Consider the following 15,147-nt stretch of genomic DNA (forward strand, 5'->3'; position numbering starts at 1 on the left):
ATCATCCACTCACTTGATGTAGTGCTGCCTACTTCTTCCTTAGCCTGTATCATTCCTTTTCTGTGCCTGTCCTTCTCTCTTCCTATTTCTCACCATCATCCACTCACCTGATGTAGTATTGCCTACCTTCACTTTTATCGTTCTTTTTCTGTGTCTGCCCTCCTCTTTTCCTTTTCTCACCATCATCCACTCACTTGGTGTGGTGCTGCCTACTTCTTTCACCATTTACAACGCTGGGTGGTAACCATAACACCAGATAACAGGGTGATGTGAAGCCTACTGTGGTGTCCCTGTTAACTGGGTGGAGAGACGGAAATGTGGTGTACATCCAGGAACCAAACTTTTGCATTCTTCCCCGCGCCTCGCTGTGGTGAGGCGCATCCCACCAAAAGGAACATCGGCTTACTGCACGGCACGGCCCTGCAGGTATGATGGCTTGCATGTGGTTGATGGATCTGATCCAAAACCAACAACAACTAATTCGAACGAAGAACCTTTTTTATTCACATTATTATTATTGTCATTATTATTATTTATTATTATTTTTTTTTTATATTATTTTTATCATCATTATTATTATTATTATTATTATTATTATTATTATTTTATTATTATTATTATTTTATTATTATTAGTTTTTATTACTATTATTATTGTTATTATTATTATTATTATTATTATTATTATTATTATTATTTTATTATCATTATCATTATTATTATTATTACTATTATTATTATTATTATTATTATTAGTGAATGTAATGGACTGAGGCAATGCTACGGCTCTACATTCTTTCCATAGCACTTCTTCGTGACTAGCATCATATTCTAGTGTTAAGTTTATTACATTTTTGCATTCAAGATGAGAGATGCCATTTTTGAAAAGCCTGAGTGGATGGTTGCTTTGACTAGTAACCAAGGAGACTCATTCATACCTCATTACTATAGCACATTTACTCCATAGCCTTTCCACAGCACTTCTTCGTGACTAGCATCCTAATAGTGATAATCCATTGTTACAGCTCCTCTCTCTCTCTCTCTCTCTCTCTCTCTCTCTCTCTCCGTTACAGAGAGAGAGAGAGAGAGAGAGAGCAAAATAACCCAACGATCATTATTATTATTATTATTATATTTATTATTATTTTATTATTATTATTATTATTATTATTTTCATTATTATTATTATTATTATTATTATTATTATTATTATTTTATTATTGTTATTATTATTATTATTAGTAGTAGTAGTAGTAATAATAATAGTAGTAGTAGTAATAATAATAGTAGTAGTAGTAGTAGTAGTAGTAGTAGTAATAGTAGTAATAGTAGCCAAGCGGTAATAAAAATGTACAGGTAATCTACAGGTAATCAATGCCCTATACATCAATACCCTACATCAATGCCCTATACATCAATACCCTCCATCAATGCCCTATACATCAATACCCTCCATCAATGCCCTATACATCAATACCCTCCATCAATGCCCTATACATCAATACCCTCCATCAATGCCCTATACATCAATACCCTCCATCAATGCCCTATACATCAATACCCTCCATCAATGCCCTATACATCAATACCCTCCATCAATGCCCTATACATCAATACCCTCCATCAATGCCCTATACATCAATACCCTCCATCAATGCCCTATACATCAATACCCTCCATCAATGCCCTATACATCAATACCCTCCATCAATGCCCTATACATCAATACCCTCCATCAATGCCCTATACATCAATACCCTCCATCAATGCCCTATACATCAATACCCTCCATCAATGCCCTATACATCAATGCCCTCCATCAATGCCCTATACATCAATACTCTCCATCAATGCCCCATACATCAATGCCCTATACATCAATACCCTCCATCAATGCCCTATACATCAATGCCCTCCATCAATGCCCTATACATCAATACTCTCCATCAATGCCCTATACATCAATACCCTCCATCAATGCCCTATACATCAATACCCTCCATCAATGCCCCATACATCAATGCCCTATACATCAATACCCTCCATCAATGCCCTATACATCAATGCCCTATACATCAATACCCTCCATCAATGCCCTATACATCAATGCCCTATACATCAATACCCTCCATCAATGTCCTATACATCAATACCCTCCATCAATGTCCTATACATCAATACCCTCCATCAATGCCCCATACATCAGTACCCTCCATCAATGCCCTATACATCAATACCCTTCATCAATGCCCTATACATCAATACCCTCCATCAATGCCCTATACATCAATACCCTCCATCAATGCCCTATACATCAATACCCTCCACCAATGCCCTATACATCAATACCCTCCATCAATGCCCCATACATCAATGCCCTATACATCAATACCCTCCACCAATGCCCTATACATCATTCCGTCAATATCCTACATCAATGCCCTCCATCAATTCCCTGTCTAAATACCCTCAGATCTCCATCATCATCAATGCCCTATCTACCATAGCATCAATAGCCAATCTCAATGCTCTATCATGCCATCAATGCCCTTTTTAAATACCCTCAATGCCCCCTCTACATCAACCCTTACATCAATACCCTCTCTCAGTGTCCTGTCAGAATCAATGCCCTATCTACATACCATGCCATCAATGCCCTGTCTCAGTGCCCTCAATGTCCAGTCTCAGTGCCCTGTCAATGCCCTGTTTTAATACAATGCCCAGTGTACCATATCATCAATGTCCTTTTTTTAAATACCCTCAATGCCCTGTCTCAGTGCACTCAATGTCCTGTCTACATCAATCCGTACATCAATGCCCTGTCTCAGTGCCGTCAATGCCCTCTTTAAATCAGTCAATACCATCAATGCCCTGTCTGCACTATCCACATCAGTGCCTACATCAATGACCTGTTTAAGTAGCCTCTGCCTTCAATGCCCTGTCTCAATACCCTCAATGCCCTTTTTGAATACCATCAATGCCAGGTCTACATCAATGCCAGGTCTCAATGACCAGTTTATATACCATCAGTGCCCTGTCTACATCAATGCCCTATCCACCGTACCATCAATGCCCTATCTACCATGCCATCAATGTCCTGTCTCAGTGTCCTTAATACCCTGTCTACATCAATGCCCTTTTTAAATACCATCAATGCCCTGTCTCAATACCATCAATGCCCTATCAACCATACCATCAATGCCCTGTCTACACCAGTGCCCTATCTACCATACCATCAATGCCCTGTCTCAATGCCCTCAATGTCCTGTCTCAGTGCCCTGTCTACATCAATGCCCTTTTAAATACCATCAGTACCCTATCTAAATACAATACCATCAATGCCTTGTCTACCATACCCTCAATCCCCTGTCTCAGTGCCCTCAATGCCCTGTTTAAAGGCCATCAGTGCCCTATCTAAATACAATACCATCAGTGCCCTATCTACCATACCCTCAATGCCCTGCCTACATCAATGCCCTATCTACCATACCCTCAATGCCCTGTCAATGCCCTCAATGCCTTGTCTACATCAGTGCCCTATCTACCATACCATCAGTGCCCTGTCTCAATGCCCTCAATGCCCACAGGAAGACGTGCCAGGGCTGTAAATGCACTCGGGAATTGCACGACGTCTACCACGAAGACTGGGTCAATGTGAGAGAGAGACTGGGTCTTGGTGATTCCCTGGGGTGAGTAGATGAATTGGTTATTGCGTTATTTACCGTTATTGTGGCCTGGTTATTGCGTTATTTAGGGTTATTTTGGTGGTTATTATGTTATTTAGTGTTATTTTGGTGGTTATTATGTTATTTAGCGTTAATTTGTCTTGGTTATTGCGTTATTTACCGTTATTTAGGCCTGGTTATTGAGTTATTTAGCATTATTGTGGCTTGGTTATTGAGTTATTTAGCATTATTTTGGTGGTTATTGCGTTATTTAGCATTATTTTGGTGGTTATTGCGTTATTTAGCATTATTTTGGTGGTTATTGCGTCTATTATGTTGGTAATTGTTTCTTTACTGTTATTGTGGCCTGGTTATTGCGTTATTTAGCATTATTTTGGTCTGGTTATTGCGTTATTTAGCATTATTTTGGTCTGGTTATTGTAGTTATTGCGTGTTTTGGTGGTTATTGTGTCTTGGTGGTTATTGCGTTATTTAGCGTTATTTTGGTCTGGTTATTGTGGTTATTGCGTCTGTTTTGGTGGTTATTGTGGTTATTGCGTATACTTTGTTGGTTATTGCGTTATTTAGCGTTATTGTGGCTTGGTTATTGCATTATTTAGCGTTATTTTGGCCTTGTTATTGCTTTATCGTTATTATGGCCTTGTGGAGTTATCGTTATAATGGCTTGGTTATTGCGTTATTTTGGCCTGGTTATTGCACTCAGTATTATATATTTAGCCTCGGAGATTCCCTTGTGTAAGTTGATAAATTGGTTATTGCATTTGGTTATTTTGCCCATTTATTGAGTTATCCTGGTTATTGATATTAGTTATTCATTTAGTTCCCGTTATTTCGCCTCTTGAAGCTGGAGTAAGGCTAGGAGAGGATAAAATTGGTTATTGAATTAATTATTGAATCAGTTATCACGGTTATTTATAGTTATTTTTTCTGTTATTTTAGTTATCCTGGTCATTGATCTTGTTATTGATTGTTATTTACTGTTGAAGCTAGAGTAAGGCTAGGAGAGGATAAAATTGGTTATTGAATTGGTCATTGCATTTATGGTTATTTTCCCCATTTATTGTTAGTTATCCCGGTTATTGATCTTGTTATTGTTATTCACTGTTGAAGGTAGAGTAAGGCTAGGAGAGGATAAATTGGTTATTGAATTGGTTATTGAATCAGTTATCACAGTTATTTATGTTATTTTGCCTAGTAAGTTAGTTATCTTGGTATTGATCTTGGTTATTTATTGTTATTTACTGTTGAAGGTAGAGTGAGGCTAGGAGTGGATAAAATTGGTTATTGAATTGGTTATTGAATCAGTTATCACAGTTATAGTTATTTAGCCCATTTATTGAGTTATCTTGGTTATTGATGTTGTTATTCACGTTATTGATGATTTAAATACTATTAATCTACCTTAAATCCTACTAATCTACCTTAAATACTACTAATCTACCTTAAATACTACTAATCTACCTTAAATACTACTAATCTACCTTAAATCCTACTAATCTACCTTAAATCCTACTAATCTACCTTAAATACTACTAATTTACCTTAAATACTACTAATCTACCTTAAACCCTACTAATCTACCTTAAATACTACTAATCTACCTTAAATACTACTAATCTACCTTAAATACTACTAATCTGCTTTCTCTCTCCCGGTAGGCGTAGCAGTCGTGAAGTCTGCCTACAGGAGGGCTACACCTGGGTCCCCCCTGGCCTAACGAGCGAGCAGGTAAACTAATTAGGTATACTAAATGGGTAGACTAATTAGGTAGGTATACTAATTAGGCAGGTATACTAATTAGGTAGGTATACTAAATGGGTATACTAATTAGGCAGGTATACTAATTAGGCAGGTGTACTAATTAGATGGGTATACTAATTAGGTAGGTATACTAAATGGGTATACTAATTAGGCAGGTATACTAATTAGGTAAGTATACTAATTAGGCAGGTATACTAATTAGGCAGGTATACTAATTAGGTAGGTATACTAATTAGGCAGGTATACTAATTAGGTAGGTATACTAATTAAGCAGGTATACTAATTAGGTAGGTATACTAATTAGGTAGGTATACTAATTAGGCAGGTATACTAATTAGGCAGGTATACTAATTAGGTAGGTATGCTAAATGGGTAGACTAATTAGGCAGGTATACTAATTATATGTAAACTAATTAACATAAACTAATTAATCAGGTATACTAATTAGGTAGGTATGCTAAATGGGTAGACTAATTAGGTAGGTATACTAATTAGGCAGATATACTAATTATATGTAAACTAATTAATCAGGTATACTAATTAGGTAGGTATGATAAATGGGTCGACTAATTAGGTAGGTATACTAATTAGGCAGGTATACTAATTATATGTAAAGTAATTAACAAACTAACTAATCAGGTATACTAATTAGTTAGGTATACTAAATGGGTAGACTAATTAGGTAGGTATACTAATTAGGCAGGTATACTAATTAGGCAGGTATGCTAAATGGGTCAACTAATTAGCTAGGTTTACTAAATGGGTGGACTAATTAAGCAGGTATACTAGTACTAATTAAACAGGTATGCTGAATGAGTCTCCTTGGTTACTAGTCAAATTACATGAGCTGAAAGGCGTTGTGGATCTCTGTCAGGGTAAATGCATGGTGGGTGTGAGGTAGGAATGAGTCTTCTTGGTTACTAGTCATGTGAAAATAGACTATGTAATTCCTAATAGCGGAGGAGGAAGAGGAGGAGGAGGAAGAAGAAGAAGAGGAGGAGGAGGAGGAGGAAGAAGAGGAGGAGGAGGAGTGTGGGTAATGATGATGATGATGAGGAGGAGGAGGAGGAAGAAGAAGCAGAAGAGGAGGAAGAGGAGGAGGGTGAGTGTGGATGATGATGATGAGGAGGAAGAGGAGGAGGAGGAGGGTGAGTGATGATGATGATGATGATAATTATAATTATTGTCATTATCTTCATCTTTTTCTCCTTCATTTTTTCTTTTACTCATCTCCTCATTATTATTATTATTATTATTATTATTATTGTTATTACTATTATTATTATTACTATTACTGCTATTATTATTATTTTTATCATTATTATTATTATTATTACTACTACGACTACTATTACTATTATTATTATTATCATCATCATCATCATCATTATTAATTTTTTTTAGGTATTATTGCTATTGTTATTATTATTATTATTATTATTATTATCATCATCATCATCATCATCATTATTAATTTTGTTATGTATTATTGCTATTGTTGTTATTATTATTATTATTATTATTATTATTATTATTATTACAGTGATCCCTCGTATATCTGTCACAATTCACCAAGGGTTGCCGGATATTGCAGTCTGCCGGATACTGCAATACTGCCTCACCACAGTGGCTGTAGCACCAATAAAACTCCATATACTCACCCCGTACACTATACACTCTCCCTTTCAGTACGCCAAACCCATCTCAATATCCGGTTTCCAATTGTCACTTTTTTTGTGTCGTCTAATTCTTACACAAGCGTATGTTGGTGTGGTTTTATCTATCTATCTATTGCCAGATGCCTTATTTCCATTCAGGGTGGCCACAAATAAATCGCCTCCACGTCGGCCTGTCCCCCGCCATTTCGCTGCCCTGCTCCCAACTCACACCCCATCGGTCATATATCTCTTCACTCCATCCCTCCATCGTATCCTTGGCCTCCCCTTCCCCCTCTCCCCCTCCACCTCACTCACATACATTCTCCTCGTCAGTCTCTCATCCTCTCCACATGTGATTTTTATGTGTATATTTCCTTTACACAGTCAGGTCTCGGCATATATCGGTTCGGTATGTGATAAATTGATAGAATGACGAAAAAAAATCATTCCCGGTTTTATGACAACGATGGCGAAATTCACACGATAATTGTGATGCCCGCGTATGACAATCCCGTGTTGACGTTTGATCCAAGATGGCCGCCCAGTGTTTACATGCGCAGAAGCCCCTCCCCCCCATCTCAGGCCTCTACATGACCCCTTTTGCGTCATCCCATTGAAGACCCCCATCTCACTCGTCCACTTGCTCACACGTCCTACACTTGTGCTCGTCTCTTTTGCATTCCTGAGTTACCCAACCTTCTCAGCTGTGTATGTCCATTGAAACACAATCACTATCGCCAAGTAACAATGTAAGTGTGCAACAAAAAGTGCTATGTGCAGTGTAAAGTAGAGAGATTACTTTTGTGTGTGAAATATCAAAACATGTGACTTGGAAATCATGTCTGGTGGTGTCCCTGGTGGAAAGTGTGGTGCTACTGATGCTGCCAAGGTCAAGGCTGAAAGGGCAAAGTGCAGCCTTGCCCTTGATGTGAAACTGGACATTGCACAGTGCTGTAAGGAGGGACAGGGACCATGCAAGGTTGCCAACGCCCTAAGGCTGTCCCAGTCCACTTTCTTGATGATGATAAAGAAGTTTGATCGTGTACTATAGTTGCGGCACACGTCTCTGAGGTTGTCATTATCGTGCCCTGCCAACCTACCAATCAAAAGTGCATCCGATTTCGTATCATATTATGCACGAATCATATTATTATGCACGAATATATTATACACGAATATTATTATACACAAACATACTATACACGAATCACTTGCATCTCCTGTTATACACGAAATGGGATGCACTTTCCAATGATAGGTTGCCAGGGTACGATAATGACAACCTCAGATTCGTGCGCCGCGACTATACCCTCATCACAACATGCCAACCCTGACTACAAGTGCCTGACAAACACTGGGGAACTTGTAATGGAGAGGGTGTAGCGTCTCCCAGCACTGTGGGTTAGTGAACATAACAAAGCAAAGCAGCCCCAGCATCAGAGTTTTATTTGTACTTAGACTCACCTTGTGTGGAAGGATCTTGGAGATAAGCAAGGCTTGGAGGCCATTGAGTTCAAGGCCAGTAGGGGTTGGTTTGAGTAGTTTAAGGCCCGTGTTAGTCTTAGACATGTGACCTTGTATGGCCAGGCTGCTGTGGTGACCATGTGGCGGCTGAGGCCTTCCCTGCCAGGCTGAAGGCAGTCACAGAGGAAAGAGGGGGATACTCTCCAAAACAGGTCCTGAACTGTGATGAGACTGGCCTGTTTTTGAAAAGCATCTCCCATATGACTTATATAATCAAGGAAATGTGTGCCAGGGGTTAAGGCAGCCAAGGCCCACCTCACCCTCCTTGGTGCCAATGCAGAGGGGACCTTGGGTTCCGACCACTCCTCATTTATCGTTGAGAGAACCCCCAGACACTGGCTGGGTACATGAAGGAGAACCTTGGGGTTATTTATACGGGTAACTCCAGAGAGAGAGGGGGGTGTGAGTTGGGAGCAGGGCAGTGAAATGGCGGGGGATAGGGCGACTTGGAGGCGATTTGTTTGTGGCCACCCCAAACGGGATTGAGGCGTCTGGCAATAGATAGATAGATAGATAGAACTCCAGAGCCTGACTGGTCACCACACACTGCCACACTTTCATGGCAGGTTACCTGTGTGACTGTGTGACTGTGCTGGCAGAAGCAGTCTGGCACACCATTTCCTCCTGCTGGTGGACAATGCCCCCAGCCATCCTGACAGCATGGAGGACTGGCTGGATATTATCAGAGTGATGTACCCACCCCAACACAACATTGTTGGTCCAGTCCGTGGACCAAGGTGTCATTGCCACTTTCAAGGCCTACTACCCCTGCTGCACCATCAACCAAATGGTGAAAGCAAGTGTCTTGAGGCAGACTGCTGCAGTGAGGTGGTTTGGAAATAAATACAACAGCAAGAATACCATTGATGACATCACAGCAGCATGGAAGGAGGTGCAGCCAAGCACACTGAACACCGTCAAGAGGAAAGTATGACCAGAGTGTTCACTCTTTTATTGGGTTCCTGGCGGTGGAGAACATCCATCATAACATCCTCGACCTCTTGCATGAAGCGGGGTTTTGAGGAGGTTGGTGAGGCTCATGTGCAAGAGGTCCTGGACAGCCACACTGAACAGCTGTCAACAGAAGAGCTGATTGAGCAAAGGGAACAGGTGGCAGAGGCACAGGAAGGTGGCTAGGATGGTGATAAGAACAAGCCCCTTTGTGTCCTGGACATCAAGACCTCAAAGGAGCTATTTGCAAAGATGGACGAGGCCTTTGTACACCCAGGACAAGAACCCGGCTAGGAGTGACACAGCTATGCATGGTGTAGAGCAACATTTGAGACCATACAGGGAACTGCAGACAAGTGACAACTAAGAAAAAGGCAGCACGGCAGACCACCATCACCTTCTTCCCTCTGCCAGCAGCACCAAGGAGCCACGACCATCAACGAGTGGGGTGCAAACGCTGCGTCCTGCATCACCTATGTCTGTCTTGTCTTCACCTCTGCCTTGCTCACCCCTATGCTCCCCCACCGATACTCTGTTCTTCACCCTAACCCCTACACTCTCCCTCCAACCCACTTCATCACCCTCCCCATCTCTCTTCGCCTCTTCCTAAGGACTTGGAGTGATTGCCCAGGCCTCAAGTTGTCCCTCAGCCTCGGGGGTAATCCTTGGTGACGACTCAGACTGGCCTACGACGCACTTCAGTTAGGTGGCAGAGTCTTGATACGGGTTTTGTGGTTCGTATCCCCATCAGACCCGTTACGTTACCTTGGTTTACGATATATCATTGTGCTTGAGTTTTCGTTTGATGTTACCCCACTACATAATGAGTCATCTATCTATCTATCTACTGCCAGACGCTTTATCCCATAAGGGGTGGCCACAAGCAAATGTCCTCCATGTCACCTTCTACCCCGCCATTTCACTGCCCTGCTCCCAGCTTACGCCCCACTCTCTCATATACCTCTCCATTCCATCCCTCCGTCTCATCCTCAGCCTCCCCCTCCCTCTCCCCCCTCCTTCACCTCACACACTCCTAGTTAGTCTCTCACTCTCCATCCTCTCCACATGGCCAAACCACCTCAGTGTGTTTCTCCTAACGCTTCCTATCACATCCACATTCACACCACAACGCTCCTTCACTTCAAATATATAAATACATCTCATCCTCAGTCTTCCCCTCCCCCTCTCACATACTCTCCCTGATGGTCTCTCTCTCTCCATCCTCTCCACATGGCCAAACCACCTCAGTGTGTTTCTCCTAACGCTTCCTATCACATCCACATCCACACCACAACACTCCTTCACTTCCTCATTTGTCAGTCTGTCTCTCCATGTAACTCCACAACTCTCAATCATATACACTCCCAGTTAGTCTTTCACCCTCCATCCTCTCCACATGGCTTATTATTTCATTACTGTTGATAATTATTATTATTATTATTATTATTATTATTATTATTATTATTATTATGTGGTAGGTGGGGGTGCTCACCATCTACTCACCTGATGTAGTGCTGCTTTCGGGTGTCTTCCCTTTCCTCTCCTCCATCCTTCTTTCCTTCCTTCCTCTTCTGTCTTTCTTTCCTTCATTCTTTCCTCTTCCTTCTGCCTGTGGGTCACTTTACACTCCCTCTTTTGTCTTTCTTTCCTTCATTCTTTCCTCTTCCTTCTGCCTGTGGGTGACTTTACACTCCCTCTTCTGTCTTTCTTTCCTTCATTCTTTCCTCTTCCTTCTGCCTGTGGGTGACTTTACACTCCCTCTTCTGTCTTTCTTTCCTTCATTCTTTCCTCTTCCTTCTGCCTGTGGGTGACTTTACACTCCCTCTTCTGTCTTTCTTTCCTTCATTCTTTCCTCTTCCTTCTGCCTGTGGGTGACTGTACACTCCCTCTTCTGTCTTTCTTTCCTTCATTCTTTCCTCTTCCTTCTGCCTGTGGGTGACTCTACACTGAGTGACAAGTCAAATGGTTTCCTGTACACCAGGAAACCATTTACTATGCTGGATGGTAACCATAACACCAAATTTTGGCGCCTGGTGGTTTAGTGGGTAATTAAGGCGCTCCAATCGGATTGAGCCGGTGCAGGTTTATATCCAAGGGGTGGTTGGGGTTTATTGCTCATGTAATGCCACTCAGGGATGAGTGAGGCTGGTCACTCTCATCTTAAATGTCAGCACCAACTTGCCTAGCCCCGGCCTCCTACACTCTTCATGGGGCAACGTAGGATTGGATGATTGATGGATGGAATTATTATTATCATTATCATTATTATTATTATTATTATTATTATTATTATTATTGTGTGATTAGATTATGTATGTATTATAATTAGTATTATTAATGCTGTTCTTATACTTTTATTATTTCATTATTACCCGTCCCCGCCCCGGAGAGGCTCAGGGATGGTTATTGTTTTCACTTGGTTTGTGTGTCTGTCTGTCTGTCAACAACTTTACGTGAAAACTACTGGTGCGATTTTGACTAAAATTACCGGTGTGATGGGCTGTGACCTACTGACCACCTGATTACATTTTGGACCAAATTGAGCCAAGGCCCAGGCTGTTGGCCCAAAAAATGTAAACAAAAATATATAAAGGAACAAATAGTTTTTGGCCTAAACTCCTTTCCAGTTGGTCATACAGACATGACACCCAATCCCTAAAGGTGCATCTTTCAAATCTGCATCCTATAACATGCCTTAGTACATCAGAGGGGTCACCCCCAGTTAGCGGTAGGGGGGTCAGTGTCAGGTGGGTCCTATAACATGCCTCAGTACATCAGGGGCGTCACCCCCCAGTTAGCGGTAGGGGGGTCAGTGTCAGGTGGGTCCTATAACATGCCTCAGTACATCAGGGGGGTCACCCCCAGTTAGCGGTAGGGAGTCAGTGTCAGGTGGGTCCTATAACATGCCTCAGTACATCAGGGGGTCACCCCCAGTTAGCGGTAGGGGGGTCAGTGTCAGGTGGGTCCTATAACATGCCTCAGTACATCAGGGGGGTCAACCCCAGTTTGCGGTAGGTGGGTCAGTGTCAGGTGGGTCCTATAACATGCCTCATTACATCAGGGGGGTCACCCCCCAGTTAGCGGTAGGGGGGTCAGTGTCAGGTGGGTCCTATAACATGCCTCAGTACATCAGGGGGGTCACCCCCAGTTAGCGGTAGGGGGGTCAGTGTCAGGTGGGTCCTATAACATGCCTCATTACATCAGAGGGGTCACCCCCCAGTTAGCGGTAGAGGGGTCAGTGTCAGGTGGGTCCTATAACATGCCTCATTACATCAGAGGGGTCACCCCCCAGTTAGCGGTAGGGGGGTCAGTGTCAGGTGGGTCCTGTAACATGCCTCAGTACATCAGGGGGGTCACCCCCAGTTAGCAGTAGGGGGGTCAGTGTCAGGTGGGTCCTATAACATGCCTCAGTACATCACCCCCCAGTTAGCAGTAGGGGGGTCAGTGTCAGGTGGGTCCTATAACATGCCTCAGTACATCACCCCCAGTTTGTGGTAGGGGGGTCAGTGTCAGGTGGGTCCTGTAACATGCCTCAGTACATCACCCCCAGTTTGTGGTAGGGGGGTCAGTGTCAGGTGGGTCGGGCCTAACATTTCGGTTGGGCATAAAATCGTTAATTTTCACCCAATTTTCTCCAAATTTGATATGTGACATCTTTGACTAGATATCCTGTTGTGTTTGTACCTCACCACTAAAATGACTGCTTGGGACGGGTTTGCTGTGCCTTGGCACCGCTTCTTGTTATTTTTATTATTGTCATTATTCTTACTAGTAGTAGTAGTAGTAGTAGTAGTAGTAACATATATTCCTGGTCTAACGTCATCCACACTCGGCAGATCTATGACTACATGAGCTGTCTGCCGGGCCACAAGGTGCCTCGCCTGGGCACCCCCGGAGAGAAGTCCCGAGAGAGACAACTGATGCTGCAGCTGCCCAAACAAGACCTGGCCTTAGGATTTACCCGCCACGTGGAGCCGCAGTACCACACGTCGTTCAGGGACTTTGTGACGGCGCGGAACGATATCGCGTTGGACATAGCCGTTGTTCAGCCTCTTGTACCTAGAAATGTGGTTAGTATAGGGTTAGGGTGCCCGGTGGATTAGTGGATTGAGGGGCTTGAGTAGGGTTTAAGTTTGAGGGTTTTGTCTGTATATCAATCTATTGCCAGACGCCTTAATCCCATAAGGGGTGGCCATACACAAATCACCTCCATGTCACCCTGTCCCCTGCCATTTCACTGCCCTGCCTCCCAGCTCACACCCCCCTCTCTCATATACCTCTCCACTCCGTCCCTCCATCTTATCCTCGGCCTCCCTCCACCTCACACACATACACTCTCCTCATTAGTCTCACTCTCCATCCTCTCCACATGGCCAAACCACCTCAGTGTGTTTCTCCTAACGCTTCCTATCACATCCACATCCACACCACAACGCTCCTTCACTTCCTCATTTGTCAGCCTGTCTCTCCATGTAACTCCACATCCACACCACAACGCTCCTTCACTTCCTCATTTGTCAGTCTGTCTCTCCATGCAACTCCACAGGCTCCTGTCAAATAACTCATTGCCACTGCTCTCACTCTTGACTTGTGTCCTTCCAACAACGTCCAAGCTTCACTTCCGTACGTTAGAGTTGGCATCACAATACTGTCATGTAGTAACTTTTTCACTTCCATGCTCACTTCCCTGTTTCTTATCACTGCTTTCAAGGAACCAGCAACCTTTCTTCCTTGTTGTACCCTTTCAAGCACTTCACCCTCCAAACCTCCATCCTTACTCATCACACTACCCAAGTACTTAAACGTACTCACATTTTCCAATTCCTCACCATCCAACCTCGCTGTACATTCACTGACTTCACCAATCTCAAAGACCATCACTTTACTCTTCCCTACATTCACCTTTAGATTCCGTTTCTTACACACTCTCCCAAACTCATCCACCAAGCCTTGCAGCTCCCCTTCGTCTTCACTCAACAACACAGTATCATCTGCAAACAACAGTACAGGGAGTTTCCAAACACTATCCTCTCTCACCAGGGCCACTCCAACATCCACTACCCTACCTTGTACCTCTTTTATTACCCCATCCACGTACAGATTGAACAACCATGGAGACATGACACATCCCTGTTTCAACCCAACCTTCAAATAGAAAAATTCACTTAGTTCACCATCCACACGCACTGCAGCCTTCGCACCATCGTACATACTCTTCACAGCATTCAGCAACTTCCCATCTACTCCATATATTCTCACATACACTCTCCTAGTCAGTCTCTCATTCTCCAGCCTCTCCACTCCATCCCTCCATCTCATCCTTGGTCTCCCCCTCCACCTCACTCACATGCACTCTCCTAGTTAGTCTCTCAAATACATAAGGTAAATTGTACAAAGCCTATCTCCCCTTGGCAATATTAGCTTTCTATCTATCAATATCTATCTATCTATCTATCTGTCTGTCTGCCTACCTATTGCAGATGCCTTAATCCCAGGAAGGGTGGCCAAAAACAAATCACCTCCATGTCACCCTGTCCCCTGCCATTTCACTGCCCTGCCCCCAGCTCA

General features: G+C 42.8%; 1 protein-coding gene across 1 annotated transcript in view; it reads left to right on the forward strand.

Annotated features, from left to right (window-relative positions):
- Window positions 1–5,377: 5,377 nt before the first annotated feature.
- Window positions 5,378–15,147, forward strand: part of Lmpt (four and a half LIM domains protein limpet) — a 98,919-nt gene continuing 89,149 nt past the window's right edge. The window contains exons 1-2 of the mRNA XM_080280355.1: window positions 5,378–5,413; window positions 13,416–13,649. Coding sequence (XP_080136481.1) covers window positions 13,428–13,649 — 222 coding nt within the window. The 5' untranslated portion in view covers window positions 5,378–5,413; window positions 13,416–13,427. The remainder of the gene's footprint in view (window positions 5,414–13,415; window positions 13,650–15,147) is intronic.

This window comes from Coenobita brevimanus, chromosome 10 (genome assembly GCF_032717465.1).
Source record: "Coenobita brevimanus isolate Jiangsu-jjx chromosome 10, ASM3271746v2, whole genome shotgun sequence".
NCBI classification, from domain to species: Eukaryota; Metazoa; Arthropoda; class Malacostraca; order Decapoda; family Coenobitidae; genus Coenobita; species Coenobita brevimanus.